General features: G+C 51.9%; 1 protein-coding gene across 2 annotated transcripts; it reads right to left on the minus strand.

Moving 5' to 3' along the window:
- Window positions 1–3,247: 3,247 nt before the first annotated feature.
- Window positions 3,248–13,863, minus strand: TYSND1 (trypsin like peroxisomal matrix peptidase 1). Of its 2 annotated transcripts, none has more exons than XM_047761987.1 (4): window positions 12,598–13,863; window positions 10,502–10,632; window positions 9,375–9,560; window positions 3,248–5,604 (listed from the first exon to the last, which is right to left on the minus strand). In XM_047761987.1, the coding sequence occupies exons 1-4, from the start codon at window positions 13,767–13,769 to the stop codon at window positions 5,387–5,389; spliced, it is 1,707 nt and encodes a 568-aa protein (XP_047617943.1). In that variant the 5' UTR covers window positions 13,770–13,863; the 3' UTR covers window positions 3,248–5,386. The 2 variants fall into 2 exon arrangements, with proteins under 2 accessions (XP_047617943.1, XP_047617942.1); XM_047761986.1 differs by having other exon boundaries at window positions 9,375–9,563.
- Between the last annotated feature and the right edge of the window lie 395 nt (window positions 13,864–14,258).

Genomic DNA, 14,258 nt, shown 5'->3' on the forward strand with positions numbered 1-14,258 from the left:
ACTCCATGCTTGGCACTGTGCTGGCGCGCAGGGTGGTGGTGAGGGGTTGTAAAATGTAGAACAAAACAGGCATGACTTCTGCTTTCCTTGAGGTGAGAGTCTGGGGAAAGATACTAAACAACGACCAAAAAAACACGTATGGCTAATTGCAGTAAGTAAAACTTGAACAGCAGGGCAAAGGAAAGGTGCTGGAGTCTCTCCAAGGATGAGATGGACTTGGCCCTGGGCAGAGAGAAGGCAACTGTGCCTCTGGGTGTGCAAAGGTGGAAGCAAGACAACGAGTTGAGAGCAGAAGCGTTGCAGAGGCGTCGAAAGCAGAGTGGCCAAGCCTGGCAAGGTAGCAGAAGCCTCCAGGCCCTGGTGAAGACTGTGTGGTCCCAAGAGCAGCAAGATGCCACCGCAGGGTTTTCAGCAGAAGAGTGAGGTCTGAGTTACTTCGAGGGTGGAAAGATGGGGGGAGTAGGAGGGCTGCCCGAAATTGGGGGAACTAGGTGTTATCGCGGGAAGGGGCTGTGGGGTTTGGGAGCAGAAGTAAAGGCAGAGAGCCTGAACTTTTCCTCCTCTGGTTAGTAAACCACTTGAAACCTCAATGCTCCAGACTCTCTGCGTCTATTTAATTCTGCTCCAAAACCCCACAGCCCTTTCCTGCTCTAACGCTAGGTAGGAGGGAAGTCAAGAGGGAAAAAGAAAGTGCTTGTGTACTGATGCGAGCCACAACCTGGAGGTAGGATTGAGCCAATCTGGTGACAAATAAGCCATCTTCCTCTATTTAATGCACATATTAGCACCTACCTGAAACGTTGTAGCAAAGATTCAAGGAGATCATTTATGGCGAAGTGTGTCATAGCATGGTGCCTGGCACACAGCCGCAGTGAATACACAGCAGCCATTTATTACAGCTGGTTTAGATGGGCAGATTAGCCTGCCCAAGGCTACACAGTACACTGGCAGCTTCCTCGCTCCCAGCCCAGTGCTCTTCTGAATACTGCCCTTTACCGTCTTGGTTTTCATGAATGTTTATGCTAGAAGTAGCCATTTCTGTACCTTTTCTAAAAGCTATAGTCAAAGGCCTTGTATCCAATACTCTGGCACAGGGAATATTGTGATCGATTCCACCTGGAAGACATTGGTCCCTGGAATCATCTCAAGCTGGGAGGGGAGCTGATGTGAACATCCTGCTTTCATTCTTAGCCCACACAACTCAGGCTGCCTCTTCCAGTTCTTTGAATCCTTGCCTCTCTTCCTATCCAGCTGGCACCCTGCCCTGTGAATGTGGGCTGAAGGAGGAAACACTGTCAGAGGGGTGAGAGTCTCCACCTCCTCTTAGCCCTTGAGGCCACAGAAGAGCAACCATGCCTGTGTGTGGGTGAAGAGATCCCACGAGCCCTGTCCATCCTTACCCACCTCCCTGGGACCCATCAGGGAATCACAGGTTGGTTTTGATGCTCTAGGGGCAGTGACCCTTCATTTCTCCTGAGTTTTGCAGACTTCCAAATAGCTTGTATCTCCTTGTTTTCCTCCTGAAACCCATAGAGGAAAATAGGGTGGGGGTTAAACTCTGACACTTAGGGCAACACCCACCTTTGACTAGCTCTTTGGGGGTTAGGACCTTGCTTTGCTGGACTTTGAGTCCCCAGTGTCTGGCACTGACCCCAGCACCTGGTTCCCTAGACATTCGCTAATGTGTGCTTACACGATTTTTTCTAAATTAAGATATAATTCACTTACCATAAAATACACTCTTTCAAAGTGTACAATTCAGTGGTGTGAAGGCTACATAACCATCACTGCCATCTAACTCCAGGATATTTGCATCACTCCAAGAAGAAACCCCACACTCAGCAATCTCTACCTGGTCCTTCCTCCACCCAGCCCCTGGCAACCGGAATGATTCCTTTTTTTTTTTGTCTTTTGTCTTTTGAGGGCCGCATCTGCAGCATATGGAGGTTCCCAGGCTAGGGGTCTAATTAGAGCTGCAGCTGCCAGCCACAGCCACAGCCATGCCAGATTTGAGCCAAGTCTGCAACCTACACCACAGCTCACGGCAACACCAGATCCTTAACCCACTGAGCAAGGCCAGGGATTGAACCCACAACCTCATGGTTCCTAGTTAGAACCACTGTGCCACAATGGGAACTCCATGAGTGATTCATTTCTGATGAACCAATCCTACCAGTACTCTTAGAAACATAATAGCTATATTATTTATTGAACACAAGCTAAGTGCCTAAGATAACTTCTCAAATTTACTTTACATATGGGTCCTCCAGGGTAAGTTTTATTAATCTTCATTTCACAGATGAGGAAATTGAAACTCATCTATTAATAACTCAGGCAAAATCACCCAGCTAGTAAAGGAGAGGAGCTGGGCCTTGACCCTAAAGCAGCGCATCATGCCTAACCAAGCAAAGGAGAGACTCAATGGTGAGTTAAGCAGGCATCAGAAATTTACTGGGCACATGCCCCGGCTCTGTGGGAGACAGAGGTGAATAAGAGCAGTACAGCCTTGGGCTTGGGAAGGTCAAGGAAAGTTTTGCGGAGACACTGGGCTGAGAAAGATGGAGAGGATTCCAATCAGCAGGTTACAAGGGAAAGACTCAAAAAATCATCACAAACCTGAACCTGGGATTGAGAAGAGGTGTGCAGTGGCCCATACTGGACTCAGGCGTGGCTTGTAGCACTGGCATGGCCCATCTTCAAGGACCTGCTCCAAACCCCACCAACCAGGGAAAGAAGGTCATTTAACACCTTCTTGGCAACCAGAGGACACCTTGATTCAAGACGGGGAGAGGGGAGATCCCTTCATGGCTCAGTGGTTAACAAACCCGACTAGGATCCATGAGGATTTGGGTTCAATCCCTGGACTAGATCAGCAGGCTAAGGATCTGGTGTTGCCATGAGCTGTGGTGTAGGTAACAGCTGCGGCTCAGATCCGGAGTTGCTGTTTCCGTGGTGTTGGCCAGCAGCTGTAGCTCCGATTCGACCCCTAGACTAGGACCCTCCATATGCCTTGGGTGCGGCCCTAAAAAGCCAAAATACAATGTGGGGCTGGGGGAGAGAATCTCAGTCCAGTCCCTCTTGGCCGTTCCCTGACAGTTCACCCCACAATCACTCCTTTCTTCCCACTCAACAGCGTGCACAGCTTTGGCACCGAAAATCAGGGCTCCTTGCCTAACAAGAAAGTGTCATCTTTGAATTTCCAGGTCCCAAGGGGTAGTAGGGAGATATGATTTGGTTGTCATAATAATGTTGGTAGTTAGGTGGAACTTTAATGATTAACCAGAATGGCACACAGATTAAATATCACAGAATCTACGAGAAGGAAGCATTGCTGGCTCTCAGCCATGATGAGTGAGCGCAGCCAGGCCTGAGGACAGTCTCTGACAGCAACAGGTGACCCTGCTATGGTCTCCCAGGGCTGGGAGGAACTCCAAGGTACTGGGCTCAACCCGGGGACCCAAAGAAATAGAAGTGCTAACCCCACTCAAGGAAGAGACAACTCTTAGCTTCATCCAAAGAGCCTGGTTGGTTTTAGTGAAATGTATAACCCTCAGATGACAGGACTCCTCTCCCTCGAAATGTGGTTTGGCCTAGTGCTCCCAGCTAGGCAAAGACTTTATGAGGACAGGTTCTACGGCTGTGGCGAATATATCCCCCCGTCTAATGGCTCAAATGCAACAGAAGTGCAATTCTGGCCTGGGTTTCAGTACCTGGCCGATGGACTGGTTAATGAGGCTGCCCCCTCCACACCATCATCCAGGGACCAGAACGAGGAGGCCATCTTTAATAAATGGCTCCCAAGGTCTCTTTAAAGGGTTGCCTTCACTCCCACCAGGGGCGGGGGGGTAAGGGTGCAGAGAAGTCCAGATAAGTTTCTATAAGCCAGCCTGGAAGTGGCAAACCTCCCTTCTGCTCTGGTGCCGTGAGTTGGAACTCACAGACAACCTGACTGCGAGGGTGGCCAGGACCGGAAAGAAGTGAGGAAAACAGATTCTGGTGTCTGCCCCACTGACCTAGGTCTTAGCCTCCCCGGTTTTCTTCCTGTGCTTCTGCTTGTCTCTTCTCAGCCCCTGGCAGGCTCCTGCTCTGGCCCCAGGCCCTTCACTCCACCTGCTCCCACAGCTTCAGCTGACAGCACCCAGCTTCACCTGCAATCCACACCCATGGTGGAGCACCTCTCCCAGCCTGGGTGGATCAACCCTGGCCATGGCTCCTCTGAAAGGGCAGCCCCAGATGCAGTAAGATGAGGGGCCCAACCTATTGATGATTTAACAATCATTGCTTGAGGGCCCACGTGTGCAGGGCCCTGGGCACACACACAGTATATACTCCTGACCCCCAGGGTTGGTCTTAGCTCCGAGGGGCTGCCTTGGCCTCATTCCCCTTTGAACTGCCCACTCCCACCCACTTCCGGGGCCTGGCACAGGCCTGGGCACTTTCTGAACACCTGCAGCCAGGCTAAGATCACCACCCTCCGGGATCTGCAAGCCCCACCCCGTGGTGACTGGCACCAGGACCAGCTACCAGGACTAGTCTGGCACGAGTGTCCTGTGAGATGAAGCCGCACTGAGAAAGCAGGACAGAAAAGCTGTATTTCTGTGCCTGGTGCTTTGCTATTTCCCACTCAACTCTCAAAACAAAGGAGGAGAAAAAGAAGCTGATATATAGAAGTAGGTCCTGTCTCCTATCAATCCTGTTTATTCCCAAACCCCAACCAGACACATCCCAGCCCCCTGTCCCCAGATCCCTGAGGCCCATTTTATGGGCTGGAAAATTAAGGCACTGTGTCAGAGCATCCCTGTAGGTCAGGGACCCTGGCATATGAAGAGCCAGGAGTCCTGGCTTTCAGGTACGCCACCGCCTCTGGTCCAGCGGAACAGGAAGATGCCCTCCTTTCACCTCTGGTCTTCAGAACAGGGCCTCTGGGCCCATTTTTCTGAGGAAGCCCCAGTGCTCTGCCAGCCCCATTCTGACCCAGAGCAGAGAGGAGCTCAGGGCGTAGGAAGCAACTGCTCCAGGCGGCCAGTGGCCATCAGGAGACAGGGAGTAGACTCAAACCCAGGGCCGGGCCTGCCTTCCAACTCCCATCCGTCTGTCAGGACCAGGGCTGTTGTACAGTCGTTCTGGGCTCCCCAGAAGGGGAGAGAACAGAGCTGAGTCTAGTGTCAGGGGACAGAGAGAGATGGGGGCTCGAGAAAGCACCCCTCAAATGGGCGACTAGGTTAGAGACCCATAGAGGCTAACGAGAAGTTTGATCCAGACTCCAGGGCTGGCGGCGGGAGGCAGCCCAGCTGTGGCGTGCTGGGTCAGGATTCTGAGGTCACCAGCTTTAGCACTCCCTGTGGCATAAAGTGGCTGCTCTTCTCTCCAGAGGGGAGACACAGCTTCAGAGCTTGCTCCGTGGGGCCTCTGTCTGGGGTTGCTGCAGCCGCCATACCACCCTGACTGGCTCGGTGGCGCGGTCCAGCTGCCGGAGGCCACCCAGATCTCCTGTCTGATGGTACCGCTGCAGGGCCGGCTGGAGCACCGTGATGGGAATGCTGAAGTTCAGGTGGGGGTAGGTGGCCCCAGTGTTATTGTCCCGGGTGTTGCTAGCAATGATGCCTGTTGAGAAGGCAGAGAGGAAAAGAGGGTGTGAGCCAGGCAATGGGGGAAGGACCACCTCCATCCTGGGGGCCGCAGGCTGAGTGAGTTCTGTACTTTCGTTAATAGCATTGAGTAAGGTTCATTTCTTGGTTTTAGTAAATGTGTGCTAACATAAGGAAAAGCTAGGTGAAGTGTGTAAGGAACTCTGCACTATTTTGGCAAGACCTCTGTAAGTCTAAAATTGTCCTTAAAAAGGCATAGCGCAGGAGTTCCCATCGTGGCTCAAAAACGCAGTGCCAGACACCAGGCTTCCTTCATGGACATGGGATCCTCACAGCCCATCCCCTTCCTGGCTTTACCTTCTTTGTAAGACCATTAGTAGCTAACATGCTCTGTTTAACGTATGTCTTTCTCTCCAAATAATGTCAGCTGCGTGAGGGCAGGACTGCTGTGTTTTGTTCATGCTGTCTCCACAGTACCTGGAACAGTGCCTGGCACAGAGCAGGACCTCAGCAAATACTTGCTGAGTGAATGAATAAATGAATCAGACCCACACACATTTTATTTGGCCTGCTCAGTGCATGCTATGGGGGTTCCCAGGCTAGGGGTTGACTCGGAGCTGTAGCTGCCAGCCTACACCACAGCCAGAGCAACGTGGCGTCTGAGACGCCTCTGCGACCTACACCACAGCTCATGGCAACGCCAGATCCTTAACCCACTGAGCAAGGCCGGGGATTGAACCTGCATCAACATGGATCCTAGTCATATTTGTTTCCCCTGAGCCACGATGGGAACTCCTGTGCTATGCCTTTTTTAAGGACAATTTTAGACTTACAGAGGTCTTGCCAAAATAGTACAGAGTTCCTTACACACTTCACCTACCTTTTCCTTATGTTAGCACACATTTATTAAAACCAAGAAATGAACCTTGTTCAATGCTATTAACAAAAGTACAGAATTCACTTGCATGTCACTAGTATTTGCACTAATGCCCTTTTCCCGATCCAGGATCCCATCCAGGAACCCACATGGCATTTAGACATCATGTCTCCTAGGTCTCCTCCCATCTGGGTTAGTTCCATGGTCTTTATCTTTCATGGCCTTGACACTTAAAAGAGTAGAGGTCAGTTATTCTATAGAATGTCCCTCAATATGGGTTTAACTGATGTTTTCATGGTAATATTGAGCTTCCTACTGTGGTGCCTTAATAGTGATTTTCTATTTCCCTCGTTTCTTCTATGTTTATTCATTGGAATTCTTCTGTAAGGAAGAGCTGTTGCATCTCCTGTTAAAAATTTATTGAGGGCGTTCTCTTGTGTCAGGTAAAGATCTGGCATTGTTACTGCAGTGGCTTGGGTCACTGCTGTGGCTCAGCTTTGATCTCTGGCCTGGGAACTTCCACATGCTGAGGGCATAGCCAAAACAATTTTATTCAGTTATGTATTTATATTAGTGTGGACTCATGGATATTCATTATTTTGTATAGGTTATAATCCAGTACTTTTGCTATTTGTTGCTCAAATTATTCCACTGGAACTCCTTCAGGCAGGCTCTTGGTTCTTTCAACATGTGACATGCCCATCATTTTGTTCTTATTATGACAGTTGTTAGCATTGCCTTCCTTTTCAGCATCACAAGGTGCTCCGGGCTCATCTTAGAGTTTCCCTGTCCTGGCCCTGGAATCAATCAGTTCCAGCTTCCTTTTATTAGAGAATGGCTCTTAGAAACCAAGATCTGGGCTTTCGGTGTGCTATTTGCAACAGAGATGTCACTGCTTCTAGCCCCCTCAGCAGACAGAGTTAAGATCTACACACACTAACTCACACTAACTAATTCACGCATATATATACATCTATATTTCTTTTTCTTTCTTTTCTTTTCTTTTTTTTTTAGGGCTGCACCCACAGCATATGAAAGTTCTCAGACTAGGGATCTAATTGGAGCTACAGCTTCTGGCCTACACCACAGCCACAGCAACACCGGATCTGAGCCGTATCTGTGACCTACACCACAGCGCACAGCAACAATGGATCTTTAACCCACTGAGCAGGGACTGAACCTGCATCCTCACGGATACTAGTTGGGTTTGTTACCACTGAGCCACAATGGGAACTCCTCTATATTTATTTCTGTATCCACTTATCTGTATATATATTTTCAAAAGTCAGCCAGTATATGGGAAAAAAATGGAATGCAGACTGGGACAAATGTATCTGTTTTTCAAGTGAATCCTCACTGAAGGGGAAGGGGAGGAAAGGAGATGAACAAAGACACTTTGGAGAACAGCATTTTGACTGCACATTTTAAGGCTAAAGATAAAAAGAACTGTACACACTCAAACACTGTACTCTTAGTTGGTAGGGCTGTGGGTTAGGCGTTCTGAAAGTACTTTACTTGTATATTACATTTGAAGAAATAAGTAAATCTACCTTGGCTAGCAAGAGCAAGGCAAGGTTTCTCACTATGGGAGAAAGAAATAAAAGAAAGGGAAGGCTTGGTGAACCCTGCAGGAGCCATATAGATCAGGGTTGGTGTGTGTGTGTGTGTGTGTGTGTGTGTGTGTGTGTGTGTGTGTGTCTTTTGGGGCTGTACCACCTGAAGCATATGGGGGTTCCCAGGCTAGAGGCTGAATCAGTGCTGTAGCTACCGGCCTACACCACAGCCACAGCGATGCGGGATCCGAGCATCACAGCTCACAGCAATGTCAGATCCTTAACTCACTGAGAGAGGCCAGGGATCGAACCTGTGTCCTCATGGATGCTAGTCAGATTTGTTTCTGCTAAGCCATGGTGGGAACTCCTGGATTTTTTTTTTTTTTAATAGATAAGCACACTTAAAAGAAAAAAAGAAAAAAAATCTGAGGAGTTCCCACTGTGGCTCATTGCGTTATGAACCCAACTAATATCACTGAGGATGTGGGTTTGATCCCTGGCCTTGCTTGGGATGTTAAAGGATCTGGCATTGCCGTGAGCTGTGGTGTAGGTGGTAGATGTGGCTCAGATCTGGCATTGCTATGGCTGTGGTGTAGGCTGGCAGCTTCAGTTCCGATTTGACCCCTAGCCTGAGAACTTCCATATGCTTCAGGTGCGGCCCTAAAAAGAAAAAAAAAAAAAATCTGATTTAGTTACCAAATTTTTAAGATTGAAAATTTAATGACCACATTTTTTTTTTTTTCATGCAAAAGTTCTGGGGCCAGGGATCGAATCCATGCCACAGCAGTGACAACACTAGGTCCTTAACCTGCTGAGTCACCAGAGAACTCCATCAACCATATTTAAAAAAAAAAAAAAGAAGAAGAAGGATCACAGCTTCTTGTGAAAAACTGGTCAGGCAGCATTAGGCCCACATATCTTTGTGATGAGGCAAGAATGTGCTGGAGCTGAGTAGTGTTCACTCCGTTCACACTTGACCTTTCACCCACCGCTGTCTTCAGTCACTGACTCGGTCTGCAGGCTTTTGAGTTTGTGACCCTTGTACTAATTCAACTCACAGATTTTCTTATCTGATTTTCACAGGTAAGATGAGATTGACTTACCTGAGGTCATGCAGTGGCTTGGTGGCAGAGAAGGGACCAAAATCTCAGCTCTCTTCCCTCCATGCTCAGCATCCGACCCTCTCTACCCTCAGGAGCACAAGAGCCTGAAAACTTTGGCTAACCACCTGTGGACATAAGGCCAACCATGTCTCCAGACAGAGGGTGGTGCCCAGGGCCAGACGCTGAGCACTCACTGGATTGGACTGAGGCTCTGGCAAGAGGAAGGCTGGGAACGGGCCAAGGAACTAGTTACCTAGGAGGTTCCCAGAGCAGGTGGAGAAGAGAGGTCCCCCGCTGGAGCCACCATGCACGGCACATGTGGTCTGTAGCATAACTGGTGTGTCATCTACTTGCACCACAGCCGACAGGATGCCTGAGGTCACTGAGGGCCCACAAGCCTGGCCGAAGACGCCGAAGCCCACCACCGTGACGGCCTCGCCTGCTGGGGAGAGAAGGCAGGTTAAGCTGGGGAGCCTCCCCTGTCTGACAGGACTCCCACACCCCAACCCCTCTCTGCCCTTTACAAATTCCAACCCCTCTCGACCCTTTGAGCTACTGCTCAGATGCTTTTGCCTCCACGAGAACTTTCCCAGGATCTCCACTGAGCTCCCAGCACTGGATCTGCTCGAGTACTTCTCAGCACCAGGCTGTTCTCCAGCCTTCATTCCCCTGTTGGACTGGGGGCCTTCTTAGGATTCCTAGTATCTAGTCAGGGGCTCAATAAATGTTTATGGAATTGATAATCACCTCCCCTCCTGGAACTAAGAAGTCTCTGGGTGAAAATAAAACGGTGATGATGACTACAAAGTGGTCACCAACTTCCTTCACCAAGTGCTTTACAGGCAACATCTCAAACACGCCTCACAAAGCCCAGGAGTAGGGAGCATTAGGCCCATTTTACAGATGTGGAAACGGAGGCAGAAAACATTCAGTTGACTGTCCAGGGACATAGGGCACTAGAAGAGGCCAACACAGAAAGCTTATAGTCTTTGTTATGTCACTTGACATCCACAAAGTGGGACCTCTGTGGCAGCATCACAAAGCCCTTTACTCAAATCATGCCACTGGAGTGTCAAAAATCTCTTGGACCAGTCTGCCCCCAAGGCTCCTCACTGCCACACTGGACTGGTGGAGGGCCTCAGGAAGAAAGCATGACCTCCAGGACCTTGGGCATGCTTGGCAGAAGCAAGGAGGCCTCCAAGGGCAACTCTGGCCAAATCGCTATAATCAGGATGTAACAAGGTGCCAGCTTGATGCCACCCCAATTCATTACTCCAGCAGAGGTGGGGAAGGAGACTGACTTGGGGGACTGGCCCCTGATCAACATCCACCTTCCCTCCTAAGGTCCACCGCAGATCAGAGGGCTCCTTTGTCCTTTACCTTCGTGGAAATCCTCAGCTGGAACAGGTATGGGGACACCCTCTAGGTCCTCCTCCAGGCTCACCACTGCTATGTCATAGGGAGATGTCTCCTGGGTGGCAAATACCACGTGGCCCCAGATTATGGCACCCCTGGTGAGCAAGGGAAACAAAATGACAGGCTAGCATCTGAAACATTAGCACTGAGAGGAAGCAAAATAATTAGTGACAGTAAGTCATGAACTTGGGGCTCACAAGATTTGGTGTCAGCCCTGAAATATACCAGCAGGCAACACTGGGCACACCACTTAGCCGTTCTGTGGAATTTCCAAACATGCTTTACCAATGGTAGAGCACGTCTACATAAAGCTTCCTGCCCATCACCATGATCACAAGTACCTGACACCTAGGGAGCACTGTGGGCCAGGCCTAGGGTTAATGTTCTGTGGACATCATTTTATTTAGTCCTCACAGCAGCCCTATGAACTGGGCACTGGTATCACCTCCATTTTATTTTATTTTATTTTAGTCTTTTTAGGGCCACATCTGCAGCGTATGTCAGTTCCCAGGCTAGGAGTTGAATCAGAGCTGCAGCTGCCAGCCTACACTGTAGTAACAAGGAACTCAAGCCACATCTGCAACCTACAGCACAGTTCACGGCAACCGCAGATCCTTAATCCATTGAGCGAGGCCAGGGATTGAACCTGCATCCTCGTGGATACTAGTCAGATTTGTTTCTTCTGAGCCATGATGGGAACTCCCTCACCTCCATTTTGGTGGCACATTCGAGGCCCAGAGAGGCTGAGTAACTTTCCTAAGGTCACATGGTGGTAGGAGCCAGGGCAAAGATTAACAGCATTTCCCTTTACTGCCTCATCTGATACCCATAATCCTGTTTGTTGGTGGGGCAGACATATGATATCATCCCTCTGGGTCTCTGTTGGCATAAATGCTAGCACTTCTATAGCTCTTATTAGGTGGCAGAGTCTTCCAAGACTTTACAGTGTCAGGTCATGGGACGGCAGCTTAGATGGATTAAGGGAATTGCCCTAGATAGATTATAGCTTCCTGCTACAAATTCTGTAGGGGTAGCTTCCAGCAGAATTGATGAGTTCCCTGGGATCAAGAGTATGTGGGGATGGGGGGCAGGGGAGGGGTGAAGAATTGGGGACCATACGCAGAGGAAAATTCTCATCATGTCTTCCTTATAAAATCATGGCTGTTCCATTGGTTGCCAGAGGGGACTTCTATGGCAAAGCTGGGCTGGGTTAACCTCGGAAGTTCAGTAGAGGCAATTGGAAAGGCCTGGGCTGAGGCTGGGTTGAACTGGTACAGCAGAACAAGTATTAACACTTGGTCTTATACTGCTTTGCTTTGGCCTAAGTTAAGCACCTGGGCTACAGAAGAAACAGAAAGAACATGAATTAGAAAACCAAGCCAGGAAGCCATGGCTTCTGTCTCCACTGTCAGAGCAAGGTGAAGTAAAGGAGGGCAGGAGTGCCTTCCCAGTAGAGAAGGAACATATGTTGGAGGTCCCAACCTGACTGCCAGGATCACCCAACCACTATTCAAAATGTACCTATCTACCTGGGCTCCCCTCCCATATTCTAATTAGGTTGAAGGTCATATTTTGTTCATTTGGATCCGGAAGGGACTTCTGGTTAAGATCTAAGAGATAAATCAAGTAAGATTAACAGGCTCCTCCCCTTACCCCTAGAGGGTGCCTTCCTGGGCCCCCAGGACTTCACTACCACCTTCAGGGGAGAGAGGACAGGGTTAGAAGTCTCTATTCAAGGGCCTACTGGTGTATGGGTCCAAGGCTGAGACAGAGAAGTTGCCCAGGAGGAATTCAGTCTGGGAGGGAGAGGTGGGACACCCCACAGTCCCCCAATCCAGTTGCTTGGCATCTTGCCCAAACCCAATTCACCCCTTGCCAGGAGGGCCCAGAACTGGAGTTCTGGGTGCCAAGGATAAGCGGAGGGTCCTAAGTCTATATCCACACTGCACCACCAAGACACGAGTGTGATGCCAGAAGGCCTCCATAATCCTCAGGATTATATAACCCGAGGCCTGAGACCTGGTGAGTGGGTGGAGTGGGGGTAACCTTGAAGGCCTTACTTCGGGGTGGTGGAGCGAACCAGGACACCGGCTGCCTCCCGAGGGGCCACATGCCGGCAGGTCACCACAAGTCGGGGCGCCACGGCCACTCCAGAGCCCCAGACGGAACCGCACTCCACTAGCACAGCCGCGGCTGCCCACGGGGGGCCGGGATCTCGGAGGGGCCGATCCCACGGGGCGCCCATCTCTTGCGGTAGGAAGGCAGCCAGGGCATCGGTGCCGGGGTACAGGCGGCAGAGCGCGTCTCGGGCGGCGCAGAGGAGAGGAGCGGCGGCACAGAGCAGGGTGAGGCCCACCCACTCGCGGGCCTTCCAGCAGAGGGGCGCCGCCACCAGCGCCACCAGAGCCCCCGCGGGCCGCGCCGCGAACACGCCGCCGCCCTCGGTGCCTGGCAGGCAGCGCGCGTCGGTAAGCAGCAACGGGCCGGCCGAGTTGCTCAGCACGCCGCGGCTGAGCGTATTGAGAAAAATGTCCGGGCAGAAGGCCCCGAACGGGGAGCCGCAGGCCAGCAGCGGCGCGCCCTTGGGCACAGCCCCGAGAGGCGCCACGGCCACTATCGGCCCGCGCTCCACCGCCTCCGCCTCCTTCTCCGGGTCCGGCAGCACGCGCAGCAGCGCGAACCAGCCCAACGCTCTCAGCTGATCCTCCTCCTCCTCCTCCGACACCTCATCCTCCGGTGCGGCGCTTGCGAAATGCCACTGCTCGGCTGTCTCGCTGCCAAAGAGGCGCGCGAACTGGCCCCGGAAGATTGGGCAGCTCAGCAGCAGCAACAGCTCGGCGGGGCGCGGGGGCTGCAGCTGCCGCCCGCGGGGCCGGGCGGGCGGGCCAGGGTCCAGGCCGGCGCACTGGGGTGTGCACAGCCCAGCGCGGCCCCGCTCTGCGCGGCCTGCGGGACTAGCAGCCGTTGGGCCCCACTGCACGTGCAGGCGCAGGTCGTCACTGCAACTGTCTCCGGGCAGGAAGGCGGCGCCGGCCACAGTCAGTGCCCCGCTGCCGGCCCGCAGGAAGTGGGTGAAGATGCCTCCGTGGCACAGCACCAGGCCCGGGCGGCGGCTCAGGATCACCCCGCTGCAGCTCCATAAGCCCGCCTTCGGCTGCCCCGCCCGCGAGGCGCTCACCATGCAGCCCGCCTGCTCGGCCGCCCTCATGGCTGGCCCCCACTGCCGCCCCATGGCTTCTGGGACGGCACACAGGGGCTTCTAGGACTATGAGCGAGCGAGCGAGCAAGAACCGCGACAGAGACCGACTGACCACACGAAGGGCCACCCAAACCTGAAGGAGAGGTGCAGGCACTTGTCGCCAGTCTTCTTCGTCCGGCCGGATTGGCTAAGCCCCAGATGGCCCGTCCTGATTGGCTGGGCTAGGGGCCGAGCCCTGATTGGTTGCTGAGGCTGACCCCGCCTTTCCCCGTCCAAGTGGTTCAGATGGTGAGAGCTAGAGGGAGAGGCGGAACCCGAGGATCAGCTCCAGGAGTGAGACAGGAGTGTGGCTTTACCGGTAGAAGAGGCGTGCTGGTCCCTTGGAAGCCTAGTCTCGTCTCCGTTGGCTGCGCTACAGGAAAGACAATAGAAATGTGCGCTGACAAGGCTAGACTTGCCCAGGCCAAGACAGGACCTGTCAGTATCAGCCCAGGTGTAGGGGACATCCGACCTCTGATGCCT

The sequence above is a fragment of the Phacochoerus africanus genome, chromosome 15 (assembly GCF_016906955.1).
Source record: "Phacochoerus africanus isolate WHEZ1 chromosome 15, ROS_Pafr_v1, whole genome shotgun sequence".
NCBI classification, from domain to species: domain Eukaryota; kingdom Metazoa; phylum Chordata; class Mammalia; order Artiodactyla; family Suidae; genus Phacochoerus; species Phacochoerus africanus.

Coding starts and splice junctions, on each gene's coding strand:
- TYSND1 (XM_047761986.1), bottom strand. CDS start 13,769: ATGGGGCGGCAGTGGGGGCCAGCCATGAGGGCGGCCGAGCAGGCGGGC. Junction 10,633..12,597: donor GTTCGCTCCACCACCCCGAA/GTAAGGCCTTCA, acceptor CTTGCTCACCAG/GGGTGCCATAATCTGGGGCC. Junction 5,605..9,374: donor CTGCTCTGGGAACCTCCTAG/GTAACTAGTTCC, acceptor CCTTCTCAACAG/GCATCATTGCTAGCAACACC.